Consider the following 22230-nt stretch of genomic DNA (forward strand, 5'->3'; position numbering starts at 1 on the left):
TCTCAACTCACTGGATATTGAGAAGCGTTCATTTATGTTTGAGCAATTGCGGCAGATTTGAAATTTCGCTTGTGTGGGTGTGGACGCTGCATCATTTTAAGGATAAATGTGCTTTTCGTTGAAATAAGGAACACAAATACATTTTAATCCGGTTTTCACCATATCAGATGAAATGCAAACCAGATTGAATAAAGATTTTATTCCCACCAGTTTTGCATTATGAAAGCAGCCTATGCTGTTTACTTTGGGCTTGTGGAGTAACAAAAATCTGAAAAAAATGAAGCAACACACTAAATATGCTTATAAAACTAACCATATTAAATTTAAATTAAAAAAAGCTAAATAACATTATTGCCTGATAATACTTTAATACTAACCATCCATCCAGTTTCCATACCTGCTTGTCCTATTCAGGGTCGCGGGGGTCTGGAATCTATCCCGAAAGCTAAGCAGGGAACAACCCAGGATGGAGTACCAACCCATCACAGGGCACACTCACACCTACAGGCACAAGGCAGGGAACAACCCAGGATGGAGTACCAACCCATCACAGGGCACACTCACACCTACAGGCACAAGGCAGGGAACAACCCAGGATGGAGTACCAACCCATCACAGGGCACACTCACACCTACAGGCACAAAGCAGGGAACAACCCAGGATGGAGTACGAACCCATCACAGGGCACACTCACACAACATTCACACGCATTAATTAATTAGCAGCTCCAATTCATTAGCATGTCATTGGACTGTCGGGGGAATCCAGTGAACCTGGAGGAAACCCCACACATGCAGAACATGCAAACTCCACTCATGTGAGCCACAGGTCTAGGTCAACAATTCATGCCTTGCTGTCTGATGAAAACCACATATCTCCAAAAGTCATTGTTTCAGGAGGGTGAATCGATGCATTTTCTCAGAAACTGCTTTACAAAATAAACATAGAACAGCATAGACATTCAAATGTTAATTATTACACACATAAATATTTGTGAAATAGATGACTTAATGAATCATTTTTTTCATTGGTCAATTAGTTTTCAAACACTATCACACAAAGGAGAATAGGTGTACTGCATCTATAGTTAAAAGCCACAAGAAACAGTGACAATATAGTAGTATTCAATATGTATTGTATACATCTATCTGAATGTATTCAATTTTGTTAATAATTAAAATAATGTTCTTTTCTCTCAAGAGACAAAAGTATTTTTATCTGTTTGTTTGGAAGAAGCAGTTTTCATCCTGCCACCTGGTGTGCTCTGCTCCGCAGATGCCTACACGATGACGGAGGTGACGTACTCGTGGACGCGTAATGCCTCGGAGTCAGTTGTGGTGGCAGAGGATGGTTCCCGGCTTAACCAGTACGATCTGCTTGGGCAGACAGTTGGGAAGGAGACCATAAAATCAAGCACTGGTAAGTTCCCAAGGTTCCGTGTGATTTTTGGCGTCTTTTCATTGTGTCCGACATTTTCCACGACAACCCGAAGACAACTGTATTCTGCCATGTGATGAATGACGATTTTTGGGTCAGTCCACTAGGTTTTCTTTTTTGCTTTTATGGTTGCATAAGGCACATAGACAAAAATCCTGGCACCTTCAGTAGGAAAAGAAATTTGAGAGATTTCCCCTCTTTATAAATATTAGCAATGAACAAACAAGAAATAGACAGACAGACAGACAGACAGACAGGCAGGCAGACAGACAGACAGACAGGCAGACAGACAGACAGGCAGGCAGACAGACAGGCAGACAGACAGACAGACAGACAGGCAGACAGGCAGACAGACAGGCAGGCAGACAGACAGACAGGCAGGCAGACAGACAGACAGGCAGGCAGGCAGACAGACAGATAGATCGATCGATTACGTTTGAAATGGTACTAGCAGGGGTCAGGATTGACTTTCCACTTTGGCGGGGTATGAGTACAGCAATCATATGAACTCAGGCACAGGCTTGGGAATGGGAAGGTTCCTGGAAGGGAGCAGGGATATGGAATCCCATGGGATCCCAATGGCTCAGAGGGACAATTTCCAGCAGGGTTGGCAAGAAATTGCCTTGAAACACAATCTTCTATCACCTGCATGTGTCTCCGTGTCTCAGGAATAGCAAGATGGGGTAGATGAAGAAAAGCATTCCAGTGTACCGGTACTTCTGTGAATGGTAAATATAGGATCGATTTTCATTAAATGTGTTCCATTCTAGTCTTAGGAAACCAGTGTTCATGTGGCTGTTGACGGTTTGTAGACAGTTCCACAGGGCACCATAACAGCTTCTTTTTTACTTCTTGTCATCTCTTTGGGATCTAGTTTTGAAAACAAATGGCCGCAGAACAAATTTACATGCGTGTGTGTGACGTGGCTCCTCCGTTAGCTTTAGCTGCCCGTAGCTGCTTTACATGCATGAGTCACAGAAAACGTGAGACCGGCCAGCATTCGGGGAAGCTGCTGGGTAAACAGGAAGTGCCCGAAAGGTGTGCGTTACGAAGCAGCACAAACCTGACCTGCCAACCCAGGCTATACTGGTAGGTAAAGGTTTGAAATTTAAGTAAATTAGTCATGAGCAATTCTCAAGCAGCAAGTTTGCATGTGTAATTTATTTATTTAAAACATTCCAACTTTCTGTGATTCAAAAGCAAACCGGGGCTAATTTTTCCTATTTATATAATACTTATGTATGAGTCATAACTGCTAGATGTTTACTGAGACATCCCACTATGAAAACACTGTCGTTAGCTTTGCAGAGCTGTTCTAAAATACAGAGTTCTGCTTTTGAGTACAACTGTAAAAAGCCGCAAGGCAGCTCAATTAAGGCAAAACAAATCAATAACAGAGACACTGTGTTGTGCGGCGTGATGGAGATCATCTCCAGAGTGCTTATCATTGAATTTGGTCCTCAGTAAAAAAATTAGCGTTCGGTCTGTGTTCCGATCTGTTAGTCACAGATCCACCGGGTGTGGTTACGTAAATGCACGCGGTTATCGAGGCAGAATCTCGATGAAGGCGTGCACAAGTCTCAGGGTCGGGAAACACAAAAACTGCAACGATCAGGAGAATGGATACTTTGCCAGAGGGACATAGATGTGGTTAAATCCTCTTATCAACCTTTAAGATCACCACCTTTCAGTCGCAGATGGATGACTTCAACCCATCCAGTGAATCACTTCAGTACTTTGAGTATCATATCGAAGGTAATACCTGAAATGACTCACCCTGACTTTATTTCATAATTTATTTAATTAAAAGGCTTCCCTGATATATATTTATGGATTTCATTTTTGTGCAGCCTAGATGATGTATGGCGCCTTCAGAATATATTCACTGATAATTTCTCATTTTGTTGTTTTGCAAGATCAACTGAAAATCCATATAAATGCAGTTACGTATATGCTGATGTATTGGTAACTTCCGTAAAGAATTGTCTGTTGTAATAAATTGGAAGTGGTATGAAAAAGCTCAGATGCCTCCAAGATCAGTCCCTCCTACCCAATGGAGAAAAGAGGAGATTGAATGAGAGTGAAGAGACCAGCAGCATCACCGATGGAAATGCGGAGCTCAATGTCTAAATCGGGAATCACGGCCTAGAGATCAACAATGTCTTCAGACAGTTCTGGCCTTTTTTGAAGCGACTTCTGAGAGCGGTTAACATTAATTCACACCTGGCGGCTGTCAGGATCCATGTGACGGACTGCAAGAGTTTCATGAAGAAGATGTTGGTGGCCTGATGAATCTGAAGTTGGACTTCTTGACTTAAAATAAAATCCGCTGTCCAGATGACACTATCCCCATCGCTGAGCATGATTCAATGAGGTTGTTTTTCACCGGGAAGCTAGGCATGGTGGCTGAAAACCAAACACTGGGAATTTCTGGAGGAGCATCTGTTTCAACAACAGATATTTGCGTATGGAGAAGATTGATGTTCCAGCATTACAATGGGCCCAAAACACATGGCAATCACTACAAAGAGTTGGCTGGAAAACAAGAAGGTTAGCATCCTGTAGGCCAAATCCTGGACCTAAATCCCACTGAAGATCTGAGGTACAGCCTGAAAGCTGCTGCCCACTGAGTCGGAGCAAATTTGCACGGAGGAGGCTGGCAAAAATTTACGAAATTGGGATGTGCAAAGCCCGTGCAGGCTTACTCAGAGGAGTAAGTACTGCCAGAGGCCTACCTGGCAAGAATTGGCTCTGGGGTGATTACCTTTCTAAATGAGACGTGAGCCTTTTCATTCTTTAAACTTGAATAAGAAGTTGTTTATTTTGCATCATGAATGTTGAATTTATTATTGGTGGAGTGGGGAAACACATTATTTCCATGCACTCAAATTAAGGTGTAACAGAACAGAATGCAGAAAGATCAAATGGGGAAAATACTTTTTGAAGGTACTTATATCACAAAGTGTATATGATTTTATGGTTTTTATTTCTGTTTTTGTTGGTGAAGGACCTGGAGGAACAATAGTGCTGGATTAAGGGACTATCTATCAAAGACCTTATTTGTTCCCCTCTACCCAGGGTGCATGGGGGGTGTGGCCACGTCAATGTGCACTACACCTGCAGTAGAATTAAAACTGCTGTAATGCACAGTGCTATTACGGCAACGTGGAATGTGGGGTGGGGGGACTTAATTCATGCCATAATACTGGAGGAAGTCCTGAATACATGTGTGTGTGGGTTATGTATATACAACACAATGCCATGTTATTTTGATGTTGTCGGGGATTTTCTTTGGTTCCCACAAGGAGAACACGAGTCACGCAGTCCTTTTTTTTTTAAGTCTGTGACTGAAAAAACTGAAAATGTTTTGTGTTTCTCTTGTAAAACAAAAGTCTTGGTTACTTATGGTTAAGGTTAGGGCTGGGATAAGGTTAAGGTTAAGGCTGGGATAAGGTTATGGTTAGGGCTGGGATAAGGTTAAGGTTAAGGCTGGGATAAGGTTAAGGTTAGGGCTAGGATAAGGTTATGGTTAGGGCTGGGATAAGGTTAGGGCTGGGATAAGGTTAAGGTTAAGGTTAGGGCTGGGATAAGGTTAAGGTTAGGGCTAGGATAAGGTTAAGGTTAGGGCTGGGATAAGGTTAAGGTTAAGGCTGGGATAAGGTTAAGGTTAGGGCTGGGATAAGGTTAAGGTTAGGGCTGGGATAAGGTTAAGGTTAGGGCTGGGATAAGGTTAAGGTTAGGGCTGGGATAAAGTTAGGGCTGGGATAAGGTTAAGGTTAAGGTTAGGGCTGGGATAAGGTTAAGGTTAGGGCTAGGATAAGGTTAAGGTTAGGGCTGGGATAAGGTTAAGGTTAAGGCTGGGATAAGGTTAAGGTTAGGGCTGGGATAAGGTTAAGGCTGGGATAAGGTTAAGGTTGTCATTGTTGGAAATGAAAGGATGGTCCCCATAAATATGAATGCAAATGTGTGTGTGTGTGTGTGTGTGTGTGTGTGTGTGTGTGTTTTAGCAAAGACCTGGTGCTTCAGCCATGCTGTACCCATATTCTCAGCCTCTTTCTTGTGTCAGTGTCGCTGCTGTGACACTAACTGTAAAAATGGCAGCATATTTGCAAAAGGTGGGATTGAACTTCAGGTCCTTTCTGGTAAGTGAGAGATGTTTCATTTCATTGTAAGAGTTTATCCAGCAGCAGCACTGACAAAGCTAAAATAACCACAAAATATTTAGCTTCCGGGGAAAATCGGACACGTGTAGGAAATGATGGATGGATTGGATAGATGGTGCATTTGCAAAATGCACTTTTCCCTCGTAAACTGCATTTAAAACCATCGTATCCTAAGTTAGCTGTGTGACTCATACCATTTTCATTAAGCACTGTTGAATCACACTGCTTTTTCAGAAGATTCCCGCGTCTTCTTCTGAATTTAATATGAATTCCAATTAGAACAATCCAGGATTCCCTATTGTCAGTGCTTCCTTTCCCAGCTCTCATGTGCCTGAGATGCTTCTTGTACACTTTAATTGGATACTGTCTGTATCCAAAAATGAGACATTTGAGCCAAAGACGACATCAAATGCAGCATGTCGCGTAATTTGACCAATTTGCACTGCAGGCCGTTGGGCGGTGGGGGCTCTCATGATATTATTGGGCTCCTGTGTGGGCCAATGTATATGGGGCGGGGGGGGGCGCATGCAGTCAGTAATGAGGGCGTCTTGCCTCGTCTTCATTAGTTATCATGTGAAATTTCTCAGGCCGGCCCCCCTACTCCTTTACTCTTGATCGAGAGGAAGAATATGGGACACGATGCCACCAAGGCCAGAGGTGGGGGGGGGGTTGTTGCAAACTTCCAAGTTCAGAGACCTCCAGGCAATTATGAATGTGGAGCAGCGGAGGAGCACGGGACTGCAAGGGCAGGAAGTGCATACATTCGTGACAAAATAAATGCCACTCATTACATAAGCAGTGCCACTCCGTGCTCAGTCACTCAATTCGGAATCGGGCTTCTTTTTACAGACACATCTTTTTGCATAGATATAGTTACACAACTGTTATAAAGAGGCATAAAAAATAATGCTTGTATTCGGAGGAGAAAACTGTTTTAGGCATGGAGTGGGCATGGGTTTTACCATGGAACTGATTTAGGCAGCAGAGAAAGGCATCCATCCATCCATCCATCCATCCATCCATCCATCCATCCATCTTCAAGTCATTTACTCAGTATAGGCCCTGGCGGAGGCCTGGAGTTTGTCCCAGACAGTTTGGGGCACAAGGTAGGGGCAGACCCAGGTTGAGATGCCAGTGTATCACAGGGTACATCCAGGCACCGTTTGGACTCTTCATCCAAGCACAGGTCTTTGGGCCACCGAAGGAACCCAGAGGGAACCTGCAAACCCCACACATAAAGAGCAGGGATTTAGTCTAAAATCTCAGCCCTATGGGGCAACGGGGCTACCCAGTCAACCACCATGAGCCGAAAAAGGATCAAAAATACAAGCAGATTTGGCTTTTCCTGTATATCTCACAAATTAACACAATAGGGTATTCTAACACTGGAAATGCCATATGATTGTCCCAGCATTAACTTATCATCTCTTAACAGCATTTAAATATGGCTGGTGCTAGATATACAGTATTTTTACATAAATAGATCATCTGTCACACACGAGGGACTGTGGTAGTGTTTTAACAATATGTGTGTTTTCAGTGTCATTTAAAGAGTGGTTGGTTGCTATTGAGTCATTTCAGGGTGTTTTATATTTGTCATTGTAAAAATACCATGTTGCATCATTGAGTATACAGGTGACACAGAAAGTTTACACATGAGCCTGAACCTTCCCATACTTACTTCTCTCACTGGAATCACTGCTTTCATACAGTTGGTGCCAGTGACGGGCCACCAGTGGCCTGTACCCCTCTGAGCTTCCCGTTCCCCAATTCCTTGGTTCCGAGCGTCTAATGTGTCCTTTTCACCGATGCAAACTGCCCATTATCGTCCCAGCACCGGCCGCATCTCTCTCGTGATCTCCGATGCGAGATGCGTGATTCTCCTCGTCAGCTAGGCATGACGGCAGCAATGTCCCTGAGGCAAAACTGTGAATGCAGGGACCTTTGAGGAAGGTAATAAAACCTGTAATTACGGGCGAAGGTGACACAGCAAAGCCAATTATTCTATGAAAAAAAGGCAGTCCTTAACATTCATGACTTGTTCCTGCAGAATATAAACCGTAATCCACTTCCTTTGCCTTGCCTCCACCAATTGGCACCATAGTTATATATCGTAGCTGTTTAGTGGATACGTATGTGGCTCCTACTACCCAAGTGAGCGTGGTTCTAGGTTACAGGGTCACTAAAGTACAGCCTAGAAGCCAAACTGTCCTGCAACCTGGAAGGAAAACCACTTCACAGAGACAAAATTCAGGCCAGAAAGCTTACTGGCCGGGTTTAGCAGGCAACATTTCTAAAAACCAGTGGCACCATTAGGAAGTTTGTTCCTAATAGATGAGGTCAAGTACCGTTTTTTGCTTATAAATTGTAGTTCATAATTATGTATCATTTTTTTCCAATTAGCTTTCTTTTTTTCTTGTCAGCGTGACTGGTGTTCTCAGCCCCCTGCTGAGAAATGGCCGCAGCCTCATCGGGTGGAGAATTGTAGCCCTGTAGGTTTTGTCTCTCCTCCCCCAGGCATGGAAATTCCATTACATGGAGATAAAAGCCGATTCTGTCCCTCCTAGATAGGGCTTTCGTGACGCCGTGAATATAGGTTATCCCTGAAAGGGAAATGCAAGGAGAGGACACGCCCTCCTGCGGGACAGGAAATTGCGACGCCTTTTTAGGATGAGCTGGCAAATCTTCAGGGATAAAACTCGCTACATAAAATAGAAGCTTCATCTGACAATTAGCAGGGCAGAAGAATTAAACAGAACTGCAGGAGGGAAACTGAGGATCCTGCTGTTCCTCCTCAGCTCTGCCAATTTTAACAACCATGTCATGTCAGTGTTATAGTCCATCCATCCATCCATCCATCCATCCGTCCATCTTCTGCCCAGTACAGACTGGAGGATGGCAAGCAGGCTGCACCATGGACGGGATGCCAGCCTGTCACAGGAATCATCAATAATTTCTTACTGGCATAGTTTTGGGTTTGAGTCTCCGCCATGTGTGTGGAGTTTGCATGTTCTCCCCGTGTCGTCGTGAGGTTTCCTCCGGGAACTCTTGCTCCCCCCACCTGCCCCCCGCAGTCCAAAAAACATGCTGAGGCTAACTGGAGTTTGCCTGTAGGTGTACACATGTGAGTGAATGGTGTGTTAGTGTGTGCTGTGATGGGTTGGTGCCCTATCCTAGGTTGTTCCCTTCCTTGCACCTGTAACCTATGGGATAGTCTGTAGACCACTCACGACCCTGAATAGGACTAGTGGTTTCAAAAAATGGATGGATGGATGAATGGATATATATATGTATATATATGTGTGTGTGTGTGTGTGTGTGTGTGTGTGTGTGTGTGTGCATGTGTGTGTGAATATGTACAGTACCAGTCAAAAGTTTGCACGCACCTACCCAAAGAAAGGTTTATTTATACAATTCCACATTTTAGAATGATTATAAAGACATAAAACAAATAAAATGACACATGTGGAATTGTGCACTGACCAAAAGAGTATCAAATTAAAAAAAAATTGTTGGGGGGGGCAGTTCTGTAGGTTGGGGCTCAGAAGGTTGCCGGTTCAAATCCCTGGGTCGGCAGAGTGATCCCACCATCGAACCCCTGACCAAGGCCCTTAACCCCAGTTGCTCCAGGGACTGGCTGGTCCACCTGTCTCCTCCATGCCGGTTCCATGAGGTGCCTCCTTAGATGCTTTTCCAGCTGTCCTGTAGGAGGTCCCACATATATGCTGAGCTCTCATTGGCTGCTTTTCCTTCACACTCTGGTTAAACACAATAAAATATATTCCCAAATGTTTACAGCTCCACAAAAAGTGCGTCGACCTTAAAGAACTGATAGAACTATTAGAATCGAGAGCTGTGAAGCAGCACATCACCATCTGACGATCAGTGAGCTGTTACTGCTTATGAATACCTGCACCACGTGAAGAATGGCCACCGTGTGCATTTATAAATAGCGTTTCTGTTACTACAAAAGCACTTACACTCTGTGGATAAGCCGTGCATTCGTCTGAGGACACACTGCTGACAACGCCAGTCCTCTGTACAGTAACCATGTGATTTTCTTATTCTGCCGAGGTATTGAAAAGGCAGCATAGCAAAGCGATCATTTACAGCTGTTTGGTGCTGGTGGTTTTGAGAACCACGTGATAACCGAAGAGCCATAATATACTCTGTTTGTTTAGTTTTATATATTTTTATTTTCACCCAGTGTTTTTCAGGTTTCTCTAAAGTGTGGTGACTGTCGATATTCTGATCTAGACAAATTCCGTGGTGTAATATATCTGGAAGTCATTTTAGCTTATAAATCAAATCTCAAAAGAGATTTATTTGTTTTTTTTTGTTTTTTTTTTTATGCAGTGCTGCTTCCACACCCTCCACCCCCATTTTCATGGTTCTTTGCTCACTAAATGCTTCTCCTCACCTTTGAACTGTAACCCCTCCTCAGAATCACTATGTGCTTCTGCTCACCTTTGACCTCTAACCTCTCCTCAGACTCACCCATTGCTTCTCCTCCCCTTTGACCTCTAACCTCTCTTCAGACTGGCTAAGTGCTTCTCCTCACCTTTGACCTCCAACCTCTCCTCAGACTCACTAAATCCTTCTCCTCTCCTTTGACCTCAGACTCACTGGCTGAATCCCAATATGCATACTTGACCGTACTTGCGCTCTCGTGCTCTCATGGACCCGTTTTACGTTTTCTTCCATAGCCGAAGACCAGTTCCAACACTAAGAAAACTAGATCAGAGGATGGTGAAAATCCCCTGATGTTGGTCTTGCTCCGCCCCAAATATCAAGGATGCATCGGGTGCATCCTTGCCAAACAAGAACAATCCCATGATTCATTGCCTGCTGTTGCGATGGCGGAGGAAGAAGGCATGAACCATAACTTTATTACCTTAATTGGAGATACTTTATTCGGAGTAACGTTTCTGTCATCAGACCAGAGACATACAGTTAGATGAGCTAGTGTCCCGAATGTCATGTCGAGATAGTATTTTCTCGCTGTTTTTCACTTTTTTGACTCATGAGACTGCTGAACTGGAATGGTTAACACCCACGTACAGTGTTTATACAAAGGTGAAATAAATATGAATATTTTAAGTGTAAACTTTCTTTGTGAAAAAAGCATAAATAATCATACGAGGAATAATTAGTCATTTAGACTGAACATTTCGATTATATATCATTCATTATATACTACGGTAAAAATGATGGCTGGAGTAATCAGCTGGGCGTACAGCATAGTGGAGCATCAAGTACACAAGTACACATCTGTCTAAATCTACAGTTGGAGCGTTCTCTGTCCTCGTGATCTTGCGAGATTGTTCTTGAAAGGCAAGTTCGCAAGACCGGTCTTGCCAAGACCACAAGGACGGTCTTTGCCTTCTTGCTATTGAGGTTCACCCACTAAATACTTCTCCTCACCTTTGACCTCTAACCTCTCCTCAGACTCGCTAAATGCTTCTCCTCACCTTTGACCTCTAACCTCTCCTCAGACTCGTTAAATGCTTCTCCTCACCTTTGACCTCTAACCTCTCCTGACTCACTAAATGCGTCTTCTCACCTTAATCCTACAGCCACTCCTCAGACTTACTAGAAGCATCTTCTCACCTTGGCTTCTGCCCTCTCCGCAGGCGAGTACACTGTCATGACGGCTCAGTTCCACCTGAAGCGGAAGATCGGCTACTTCGTCATACAGACCTATCTGCCCTGCATCATGACAGTCATCCTGTCCCAGGTGTCCTTCTGGCTGAACAGGGAATCTGTACCAGCCCGGACTGTTTTCGGTAAGTGGTGTGAAGGGTCCAGGGCAAAGCAGCCAGAGCAGGACGGCAGCAGATCTTGCAGAGCTCACTGTCCTCATAGGACCCCAGCAGAATACAGGGGCCTTGAAAGCATTAATGATCCCTACAGTCCATTACTGTTCACTCGTCCCTGTGTTACGAAGGTTTTGGAGCAGGTCACTTGCTGTCCCTTATTAAGGTTTATCATTAACAGCAAATAGAGGCATTACCTGTGTGTTCTAGGTGGAGCTTAGGGTAAAGACACTGCATCCTGTGTTTGCAGATGAGCTGGTACAATGTGTTGAAAACCTCAGTTGATGAGTTTTTTTTTTTTGTTGCAGTTGTACCCAGACTAGGAGCAATGCAGTGTTTAAGCAGATAGACACACAAAGGTTCAGGGTTCGAGTTCCAGGGTTCGAGTGCTGTAGTGTACTTGAGTAGGGCACTTAATCTAATTTGCTTCAGCAAATTACTCCACTGTGTAAATGCTTTTGGGTGAATTAGATGACAGAGGTAGATAAACAGGTAAATAGGTTGCTTCCTACCTCCAGGGTTGGGGGTTTGAATCTTGCTGCTGCTCTCTGGGACTGCATGTTCTCCCTGCGTTGTGCGGCTGTTTCCTCCATCAGACCACAGACATACAGTTAGATGAGCTAGTGTCCTGAAATTTACCGTAGTACATGCTATGTTCCCTATGATGGACTGGCATCCGATCCAGGGTGTATCCCAGCCTACTGCCCTGTGCTGCCCTGCCCCCCTGATGCTCATAAGGAGATGGAGGATGGATAAGTAATTGCTTCAGGTGAAAGCAATTACCATAGCAAGTACGTGTAAATGGACATGTTTTTGCTGAGATAAATAGAGGTGTTTCTCATGCATTACAGTTGACCTTTTGTGTTGTTTTTTGTTGAAAGCGAACAAACATTTTTTGAGGAAGCCAGTCAGCCAGTTCCTAGAGTAGTTGGTGGTTGAGGGTTTAGCTCAGGGGCCCAACGGTGGGAGCCTTTCTGAGAAGCTCACAGGATATGTTTATTCCACACTGAGCCGGCTCCAAGCTCCAAATTAGCTGTTTGTCTATATCATATATGTGTGTGTGTGTGTGTGTGTGTGTCGCACATGCAAATCAGTGGGCTGTCCTCCCAATCATAATTTCAATAATGTACATTTTTATGAGCCATATTTTGTTATTAAAATAGTGTGAATGTACCTTTAAAGCTTCTGCTCTTTACCAAATGAGGTCTGAGCTATGAAATTAAAATGGCGTATGTGTGGAGTGTTGCTGATAGATGCATTGTTCAAAGAAAACGTGTGAGAAATCAAGTGGAGGGGATCACACAAGGCTGGCTGAAAGATGGAGAGAGAGAGAGAGAGAAAAGGAAAGGCAGAGGGGAGAGTAATGGAAAGTGTAGAAGGAGATCTTTAAGGAGGGACTCCACGATCAATTATTAGCTCTTGACGCCAGAGACCTCATGGGGAGAAGGGTGATGTATGTCCTGACCAGGAGCTGAACCTTCTTGGCAGGACTCCAGACGTCCATGCCCATCCCACAACCGCTTTAAGCAGACACTCTGTCACTGGGACAATCTCCATCCGATTTGTACCATCTCATTCTAAATGATCGCAAACTCAAAACTCCAGTACCACTCGGTGTTCCGTTTTCTTGCCGGTTAAGGAAGACGTCTGAGCCGCCGACTCGGCTAGCAGTATCTCGCTGGTCGAAACTAATCTAAGCTTTCGGCTGGGTGCTTTGCTGCGCCCCCGCATCTGCTCGTGGTCAGCAGATTTCACCTGATGCTCGGGACTTTATTAAAAGTTGGGACGCAGCATGTGTACATCACCGACGTGCGGATCTCTCCAACGGGACAGCTGAGGCGGTGTTTACGAGGCCACATGCCCTCCGAGCCTGACCTCAGGCCCGCTGTCTCACCGTAGATATTCTCTTCAGCAGAAGTTACCACCGTTACACAAGTTTAAAACCCTGCAAATCTGATATGTTTGCTGGAGGGATTAACTAACAAACTGCTCAATAATAAACTTGTTTCAGTAGTCAGAAGCCTTCGTACAGAGTATTCGGTAACGCTGGGAAAGTTTCGAGCGCCTGATTGAATGGAGAATGTTTGTTGGTCTAAATACTTTTTTATCAAACTGGTTCTGTTTACTTGCGCTCGCCTTGCCGAAGGTACACAGCTCTCGTTTAAGGAATTTCAGCCAGTCTATTTGAAATGAAATTTCTTTCTTTATGCTGCTTCGTAATACTTCTCCTTGGACCGCTAGAAGTAAACTCTACTTTTTAAGGGCCATAGAATCTGTTGTGTATGTTTTACTCTCAGGACTGCTTATGAAACAAAAATGAAAGGATACATTATTTTCATTTACAAAATTCACGTGCAGGTACCTTGGAATGCTTCTCGCATTTGACGTAGACAATTATGGTCGATTATTTGAATAAAATGAAAATATGAGAATTGAGGAAATAGAAACAGTTTAGCCTTCGAAAACAGAAGATATCCATACTGTTTTACACATATAATCTGGGTGGTATTCAGACTGATGATATCTCTTTCCCATCCTGTTTACCGAAATCGTACTAAAAAAGGATCCTCTGCAGGAATTAAAGGGTTTGATTTAAAATGAGACAAGTGATGCTGTTCAACTTACTTATAATTAAGATTAACACAACTTCAAAAATGCTATTTTAGGAGTCCTGCCAGAATGGAACAGATTTCCAGGCCTTTGAAAACAAGACTTTAATTAAAAGCCATTTCTTGGCATATGTATATGTTGGTAAACCAAAGATTTGATTAAGACCATTCTATTCTAAATAGTTCAAAGGAAAAATAGGTGATTTGTCCCGCTTTGATCTTGTTGATATTACAGATTTATATCATTTTGCGACTATTTTTGCTTTTGAGTGTCTCTCAGCTGCTCCAGCTGTCAGAGTGGCTATATTTGCCACAGGCTCAGTGCAGGCACTGACACGGACGCTTCTAACATCATGTACCCAAGAGTCACGTCAGGAAGTTTATTTGCTTTTTACTGCACACTCATCCATCAGAGCATTTGTACCCTCCCCAGTGTGTGCTCACGTATTAGAGCATTTGTACCCTCCCCAGTGTGTGCTCACCCATTAGAGCATTTGTACCCTCCCCAGTGTGTGCTCACCCATTAGAGCATTTGTACCCTCCCCATTGTGTAATCAACCATTAGAGCATTTGTACTCTCCCCAGTGTGTGCTCATCCATTAGAGCATTTGTACCCTCCCCAGTGTGTGCTCACCCATTAGAGCATTTGTACCCTCCCCAGTGTGTGCTCACCCATTAGAGCATTTGTACCCTCCCCAGTGTGTGCTCAACCATTAGAGCATTTGTACCCTCCCCAGTGTGTGCTCAACCATTAGAGCATTTGTACCCTCCCCAGTGTGTGCTCAACCATTAGAGCATTTGTACCCTCCCCAGTGTGTGCTCATCCATTAAAGCATTTGTACCCTCCCCAGTGTGTGCTCATCCATTAGAGCATTTGTACCCTCCCCAGTGTGTGCTCAACCATTAGAGCATTTGTACCCTCTCCAGTGTGTGCTCAACCATTAGAGCATTTGTACCCTCCCCAGTGTGTGCTCACGGCAGGAATACTGCTGCAAGTATAGTCAAGGCATTCCAATGCAGTTAAGGCAGGTATATTTTTATAAAGTTGGACATACCTTAATTATAATTAGATTCTCTCCACCCCCCCTCGCGTCACACACACACACACACACACACACATATGTATGTGAAATATACTTATTTGGACACCATCCCGTACACTAGCATTATGCCCTATGCTGCTTTTGACAGGGTGCCTCCACCCTCACTATTAGCCCTCATATTCCTGATTATAATAAATAATTATGAGATGGATGGGTGGATGGAAGCTTTTATGTTATAAGTGTATCTTATATGTTTTTCTAATGCAATACTGTTACATTTTTTGTAATAATCCATCCATCCATCCTCTGGCCTGGTCAGGGTTGCAGGATTTTGTAATAATCCCATCTGATATTACCAGCTTTTTACTGCCATATCAATAATAATGATGATGATGATTAGCATAATAATACTTTGGACTGATGCCATTATGGAGAGCAGTATATTGAGGCCACTGTCCGAGCAAAATCAATCTGTATGTCAGCAACAGTTAATGTCGTAGCCGAATTGCCTCCCATATGGATCAATGGATCCACTCCAAACATCCTCCTTGTCCTTGCATAAGCAATTAGATACACTTACATTATACAGGATGTCAATAAATGTTTCTTCTCACCCGTCTTCATCTCAGAAGGACTAACGGAGGTTACACCTGATTCATGTGGTCCCAGACAATGCTGGTATTTGTATTAAAAATCCATAATAATGTAGTTCATAATGAACAGTGCAAATTGATCCACCTCATATCATTTCCGTGGCAGAGAAAAATCTCGTCAAAGGTTTAAATTGAATCGAAGCCCGTCCATTAAGTACAAATTACAGACGGGGCCCTTCAGCTGAAGCCCAGAGACACACTCGAAATGTTTTCGGCGAGGGATCCGTGGGCAGCAGTTTGTGTATCTGGTGCCATCTTACTGTTATCTTCCAGCGCTTTTCATCACGCTTTTATAAATGATGATCAGCCCATAACGTATATTCAGGTAGACAAACTATGAAAGAGATGAATCAAAAAGACATAAACGACATAAAAGTGCAGGAGTGTCAAGCGACCATTATCGTAGCTTATTGCACGCATTACTGTACTGTTTAATTGAGATATGTCCTTCTTGGGTTACAGAGTTCAGTTGTGAGATGGCCCATGGGAGGAGACTATGGTCTGTCTCGCTGAATCGTTAGAAAAAATCCCAGCACTGACCCTTTCCACCTGGGTCACTCTTTTCTCAAGTGGAGAACATGCCAGCCACTCTCCAGAAAGACACGTATGGTCCTCAGACGGGGAGGAGCGAGAGAGAGGTGGTCGGGTGAATCGTAGGTGAAAGCCAGGACGCTTAAATGCAGAAGTTAAAAGCAGAAACATGACTGAGACAGAGATAGAAGAATGTATTTAGTCGGGATAATTTAGCATCGTTCAAATGGAAATGTCTCTGAATGGAGTCGACATTTACGAAACGCGACACAGTCAACGACTCCTGGAAGCCGAGGTTGTGTTTTACCATATTACCCATGTTATTTATTTTTGTCTGAAGTTTCCCCCATACTTACCGTTAATAGACCACTGCTTCTGAATGAATGGAATCATTTGGGTTTGCATTTCATCTGGCAAACAAATCACATCCACAATGGGCAATCGATTCGCGCCTGCTGGCCCCTTCTCCATCCTCATCGAATGCGCCAAACGTTTTAACGGCCAGAATGCAGGCACATTGTGTGTAGGATTTTGGACACTTTTGCTATTTCTAGAGCTATTTGCTGCTATGAAACAATAACACTAGATAGGTAGATACACATATTTCTGTCATTATGTACCGTTTAAATTATTGGGTTTAATGTACTTTCACATTAAATGTAATCGTATTTTGGAAATAAACAAATGTTCAACAGGAAAAGAATATGGCAGTGTTTTAATAACACAAACATGACGGAGTTTATTAAATTTATTCTAAATAGCAAGTCATGAATGTTAATCATGTACGTCAGGACTTTTTAACGTCTCCTTCATTTTTGGGTTAGTTTTAAGCAGAGCCTAAATGACATTGTGGCTGGTCAATTTATTAAATATAATCAGTCCATTTTCCCCCTTGTTTTTCATTTTGACACACAGTCATGATCATTATAATTACTCTCATAATTTAGGGCATGCTTAATTGCCTGCCACAAATTAGTCATATATATTTTTTAGCAGATGGACAATAAAGTTTAAGTTTGGCTATTGCATATGCAAATAGAAAAGCCATAACGTTGATTACAGGACAGCAGGCAGAAACACAACATAAAAGGACACTTTTGGTGTATAACATATATATGTATATGCGTGTGTGTGTGTGTGTGTGTGTGTGTGTGTGTTTGTGTAAAAAAAAGAGAATCGGAGATCCTCTTGTATATATTATTTGCTTCATGTCTGTGATTGCATTGGCTCTGAAGGTCACAATGACAATAAACAATAAAACCTTTGAATCTTCAAATCTATAGAGACAGATATAAATGCAGGAAAGTATGTACAGGCTGTGGCCATCACAGTGCTGGGATGGGACTTCAGTGCACGTATGAACACTCTGAGTGTGCCATATGCGTATATTGAATGTACCCCAAGTATACTCTGCATGTGCCCTAAGCATACTCTGCATGTGCCCTAAGCATACTCTGCATGTACCCTAAGCATACTCTGCATGTGCCCTAAGCATACTCTTCATGTACCCTAAGTATACTCTGAATGTGCCCTAAGCATACTCTGCACATGCCCTAAGCATACTCTAAATGTGCCCTAAGCATACTCTGCATGTGCCCTAAGCATAGTATGATTGTGGCCAAAAAAATACTCTGACTATATCCTTAAACATACTCACTACGAGCCCTAAGCATTCGCTACAGGGTTCAATGAGCTCTTTTGTAACAGGCTTTCCGATTCTGACATGTGCCATGAATGAAAGCTGAGAATGATTATTTCCGAAGGTGCTCACAAATATATTCCTGCTGCCTAAGTGTCCACACTTCCCTTTGTGTGACTTTACAGCCGAGGCCTGCGTGTCAGCTCCTCCATAGGATCACACTGAAAGGTGCTTTCTTGTAGCACAAACACTGCAGGATCTCAGCCCCTGAGGTCAGCTGACAACACAAGCTGCTATTCCTCAAAAAGGATAGAGAGGCAGAGAAGTCTGGCACCTCAGTATTTTTGCTTGACTGTTTTATTTGTCCCCATGAACTGAACCAAGATAAGCAGTCAGGGAATGGATGATGGTCTCACTTCGGAACTGGGAAAACGTAGGTATGCGCTTTAGTGATTTATGTGTAAGGTGAGTTAATTGGGCTGACTGGTTAATGAAAATACATTTGCCAATAGGAGACCGCATGTTTGCTTAGCGACAGAGAATGATCGCTCTTGAAGATCACTCGCGATGCTGAGGTTTGTACTGCTTCAGTCAGAAAATCAGGCTGATCTTCTACAATGTTTTATTTTTTCGGGACAAGCTGACATTCTTTACCAGAATGTTTTATTGATTTGTATTTTTCACATTTTTGTCATGTCAGACTTATATCGATATCGCCCATTTGCACTGGCGTGTTTTAGCATGTGACCATCGTAGTGCTGCTAAGAATGATACGACGGTGGGAAATATGGATAGAGAATTATAATATCTAAAATAGCGGGACCGGAAATTCCACCGCATCCTTTGTGTGTGGAGCACTCCGTCCTCAATGGGGAGATTGTCGAATGTTTAACTGGCGCGGGATGGGTTGGTTCACTGAACCGTGAAGGAGATGAGGTTCTACTATCCAACAGTGCCAGCGGTGGATTCAGGAGTCAAGACCATCAGCTCACAGTGTCCCAAACCAGGCTGTGTAATCCTGAAACGAGGGTTCTAGGACTTGGGGGGGGGAGAAGGATTCCCGAAAACGTCATAGTGGAGGCCCTCATAGCTCCTCTGGTTGTGCAGTAAGACAGATGCTGCTCAAAGTCAGTCTGTAGCCTGGAGAAGAAACACGCTCTGCTTTTATTCCATGATGAAATGTGTCAGTATGAAGTATGACTTTCTGATGCTTAACTACTAACATTTTCATTTTGTTCACCATTAAACAGAGTTTTCACTTTGCTCGCTCCAGTGTTATTAAATATTAGCTCTAGCTAAACATGGCTGGATTGTTGCTAAATGAGATTTTGTTGCTTTATTTGCAATGACAATAAAGATTCTAATCTTTCTATGAAACGAGTCAAAATTTGTCCTGAGACAAGCACTGTGAGTAATTTGCAGAGAAGTGCTCCACCTCTGACAGGAAAATGAGTACCGTGATGTGTCTATATAGCTGATAACTCCATCTTGGTTCTTGTGTTTGGGCTAAGGTGACATTCTCTGCTCATGTGTCTGTCCACATTCGTAGGCGTGACCACCGTGCTGACCATGACCACTCTCAGCATCAGCGCCCGCAACTCTCTGCCCAAAGTGGCCTACGCCACCGCTATGGACTGGTTCATCGCTGTCTGCTATGCCTTCGTCTTCTCGGCTCTGATCGAGTTCGCCACCGTCAATTACTTCACCAAGCGTGGCTGGGCCTGGGATGGGAAGAGTGTCGTGAATGACAAGGTGAGGTCTGTCTTGCATGCCTGCCATGGCTGGAAGTCTCCTGCAGTTCCCCCTATGACCTCTGTGGGGCGCTTGTGTTTGCACTTTCTGTGTAAGTCAACTTTCCCCAGGTATTTGTGCCATCTAGATCCTGAGAGATCTACACCCTTTGCGATATTTTTGTTCATGTGCTTCACTAGCATGATTTGTAGGATCCCTGGTCATTGAGTCTGACATACTGTGTTGCAAAAAAAGCAGTCAGTATAATTAAGAAAGTAAAAAATCCAGACCAAGATTTTGTTTTAACCTACCAGTTGAGTATAAAGAGCCACAGTCACAGAGAACTCAACTGGTTGGTTGAATCAATATCTTGGTCTGGAGCTTTTCATTTCTGTACCTGAACTGCCTACGCAAAATTCTAATTCTGTATTTTAAAGAGTTTTGGTGAGTCTGTAGTCTATCTCAGAAGGCAAGGGCAGGAGGCAGGGGACACCCTGGATGGGATGCTGGTCCATCGCAGGGCACACTCTCACCGTGGGCGTTTTGGAGTCAGAGTTTGCGGAGCTGTACTTTTTGGACAGTGGGAGGAAAGCAGAGGTACCTAGAGAATTCATGCACAAATATGAAGGGAACCTGTTTATTCTAAATACCACGAGCTGAAGGCAGGATTCAGCCACAGCCCTAGAGATGTGAGATAGTGTAACAGTACTAACCAAACACAGACACCATGCTGGCCCCTTTGAATGTAAATCTTATAGTGACCCCTCTTGACAAAACAGACCTACAGAGTAAAGAAAGTAAGATGGGTTCTTTCCCCGGTAATGTCACAGGAAAACGAAATGTACCGTTCTATGCATACTAACCTAGGGCTGTTGTACTGGTTGAACCAATCTGTAGTAATTCAAAACACAGCCATTTCCGTAAAGTTCTTCAGTCTTGTGTACAGTAAAATGCAGAGGTAGATACACTGGCTGCACAAAGCTGTACACAAACCTTCTAAATAAGGTCCAACTTTTTCACCAGAACTGATACATACTGTGGCTCCCTCATGTGACTCAGTGCATTGACCTCATCCGGCAGAGCCGTGCCTTAACTGCCGTCACGTGGAGCTACGGGGAGGGATGAAAGGGGACAGATAAAAGAAGATGACAGGATGAGAGAAGAAGCACGCCTTGGGAATAAATCAGCGGGAGCTGTACGGCAGAGGTGCCGTTGTCTCTGGGGAGAGATAAGTTCAAAGTCATTCAAAAACAGACAAAGGAAAAATGCAGTATTACATGACAGTTTAATTTTTCAGCGTTTCAGCTCCGTAAGGTTTCTCCAGCTGCAGAACACCATTAAGTCATGTTCTGTGTTATCTTTTGAAAAGTGAGCATAGACTATATATATAGATTATAGACTACTAAAAGCTGTATATAGACTACTTTACATCTCTAGACTACCTAACAGATGTGTATAGGCTACTTTACATCTGTATGTAGACTAACAGATGTATAGACTACCTTGTATCTGTATACAGACTACCTAAGAGATGATATAAAGGGAGCGTTTCCTTTTTATGCAAACTCACATGCGGTATTTCGCTTCTTTATTGTAATCATGTGATTTTTTGTACTTTTAGGATCTAGTAACACACCTGTTTTACAAACTTTTATTACCATACCTTGTTTATTTAAGTGAATAACAGAAGAGAGAATATGCCAATTGCTAGCGTTTCCCAATCCAGAACTCAGGGACCCACAGGCTCCACCTTTTTCTCCCTCCCAGCTCCCAGTAAAGCAAAAAATGTGGACATACTGCGAGTCCCTGACGACTGGTTTGAGAAACACTGACCCAAGCAATTATGAGTAATTTGCAGAACAGTATCTCTATCGCATTTACCATGGCTAAAAACCTCCACACCTTCATGTCTTTCCTTCTCTACTCTATCTTCACCTTTTCCACCCTCTCTGTTCACAATGTACAGATAGGGAATTAACAGCCGGTCTCCCTGGGCAGTTGAGAACTCTCTAGTAGAGCCCTGAGCTGACAAATAGCCACTGCATATGAAAAGCGCTCCTACAGCACAAACAGCCTGTTCGACAGAACTAAATGCTGAACGTATACCATAAAACCAGTAATATTTCCCATGGTGTGAGAAGATTCCGTTGTTTTATGACTTTTGTTTTACGTTATATTTTTATTTACTGCTTATTCACTGTTTTAAATGGCAGGTAATTTAAAACTAAAAAAAAAATCGTCAGGTCATTGTTGACATATCAACAACGTGTCTCCTTAGTCTGAGAAGAATCATACCGAAATTTTTACGGCACATATCTTAGCCATGCATTTATATTTTATGCACATTCAATTTACGGATTTTAGAATTGGGCCGATGCGTTAATTTTTCATTTGCTGATTGACATTCCCATTTAATACATGTTTTGTCTTCTATTTAATGCTTGGTTTTCAATATATATATATATATATATATATATATATATATATATATATATATATATATATATATATATACATATATATATATATATATATATAGACACACACACACACTGTGTTGCACTGTGTGGTGATTTTATGTTCGCGATCGCATTTACAGAGAGAGAAA

The 22230-nt window shown here is 43.0% G+C and overlaps 1 protein-coding gene across 1 annotated transcript in view; it reads left to right on the forward strand.

The window, feature by feature from the left end:
* Positions 1 to 22230, forward strand: part of LOC125705191 (gamma-aminobutyric acid receptor subunit alpha-2) — a gene marked incomplete at its 5' end in the record, with an annotated part of 45736 nt that overhangs the window by 16265 nt on the left and 7241 nt on the right. Inside the window, 3 exons of the mRNA XM_048971632.1 lie at positions 1276 to 1419; positions 11234 to 11386; positions 19441 to 19643. Of these exons, the coding sequence (XP_048827589.1) occupies positions 1276 to 1419; positions 11234 to 11386; positions 19441 to 19643 (500 nt within the window). The remainder of the gene's footprint in view (positions 1 to 1275; positions 1420 to 11233; positions 11387 to 19440; positions 19644 to 22230) is intronic.

Source organism: Brienomyrus brachyistius, chromosome 12 (genome assembly GCF_023856365.1).
Source record: "Brienomyrus brachyistius isolate T26 chromosome 12, BBRACH_0.4, whole genome shotgun sequence".
NCBI lineage: Eukaryota > Metazoa > Chordata > Actinopteri > Osteoglossiformes > Mormyridae > Brienomyrus > Brienomyrus brachyistius.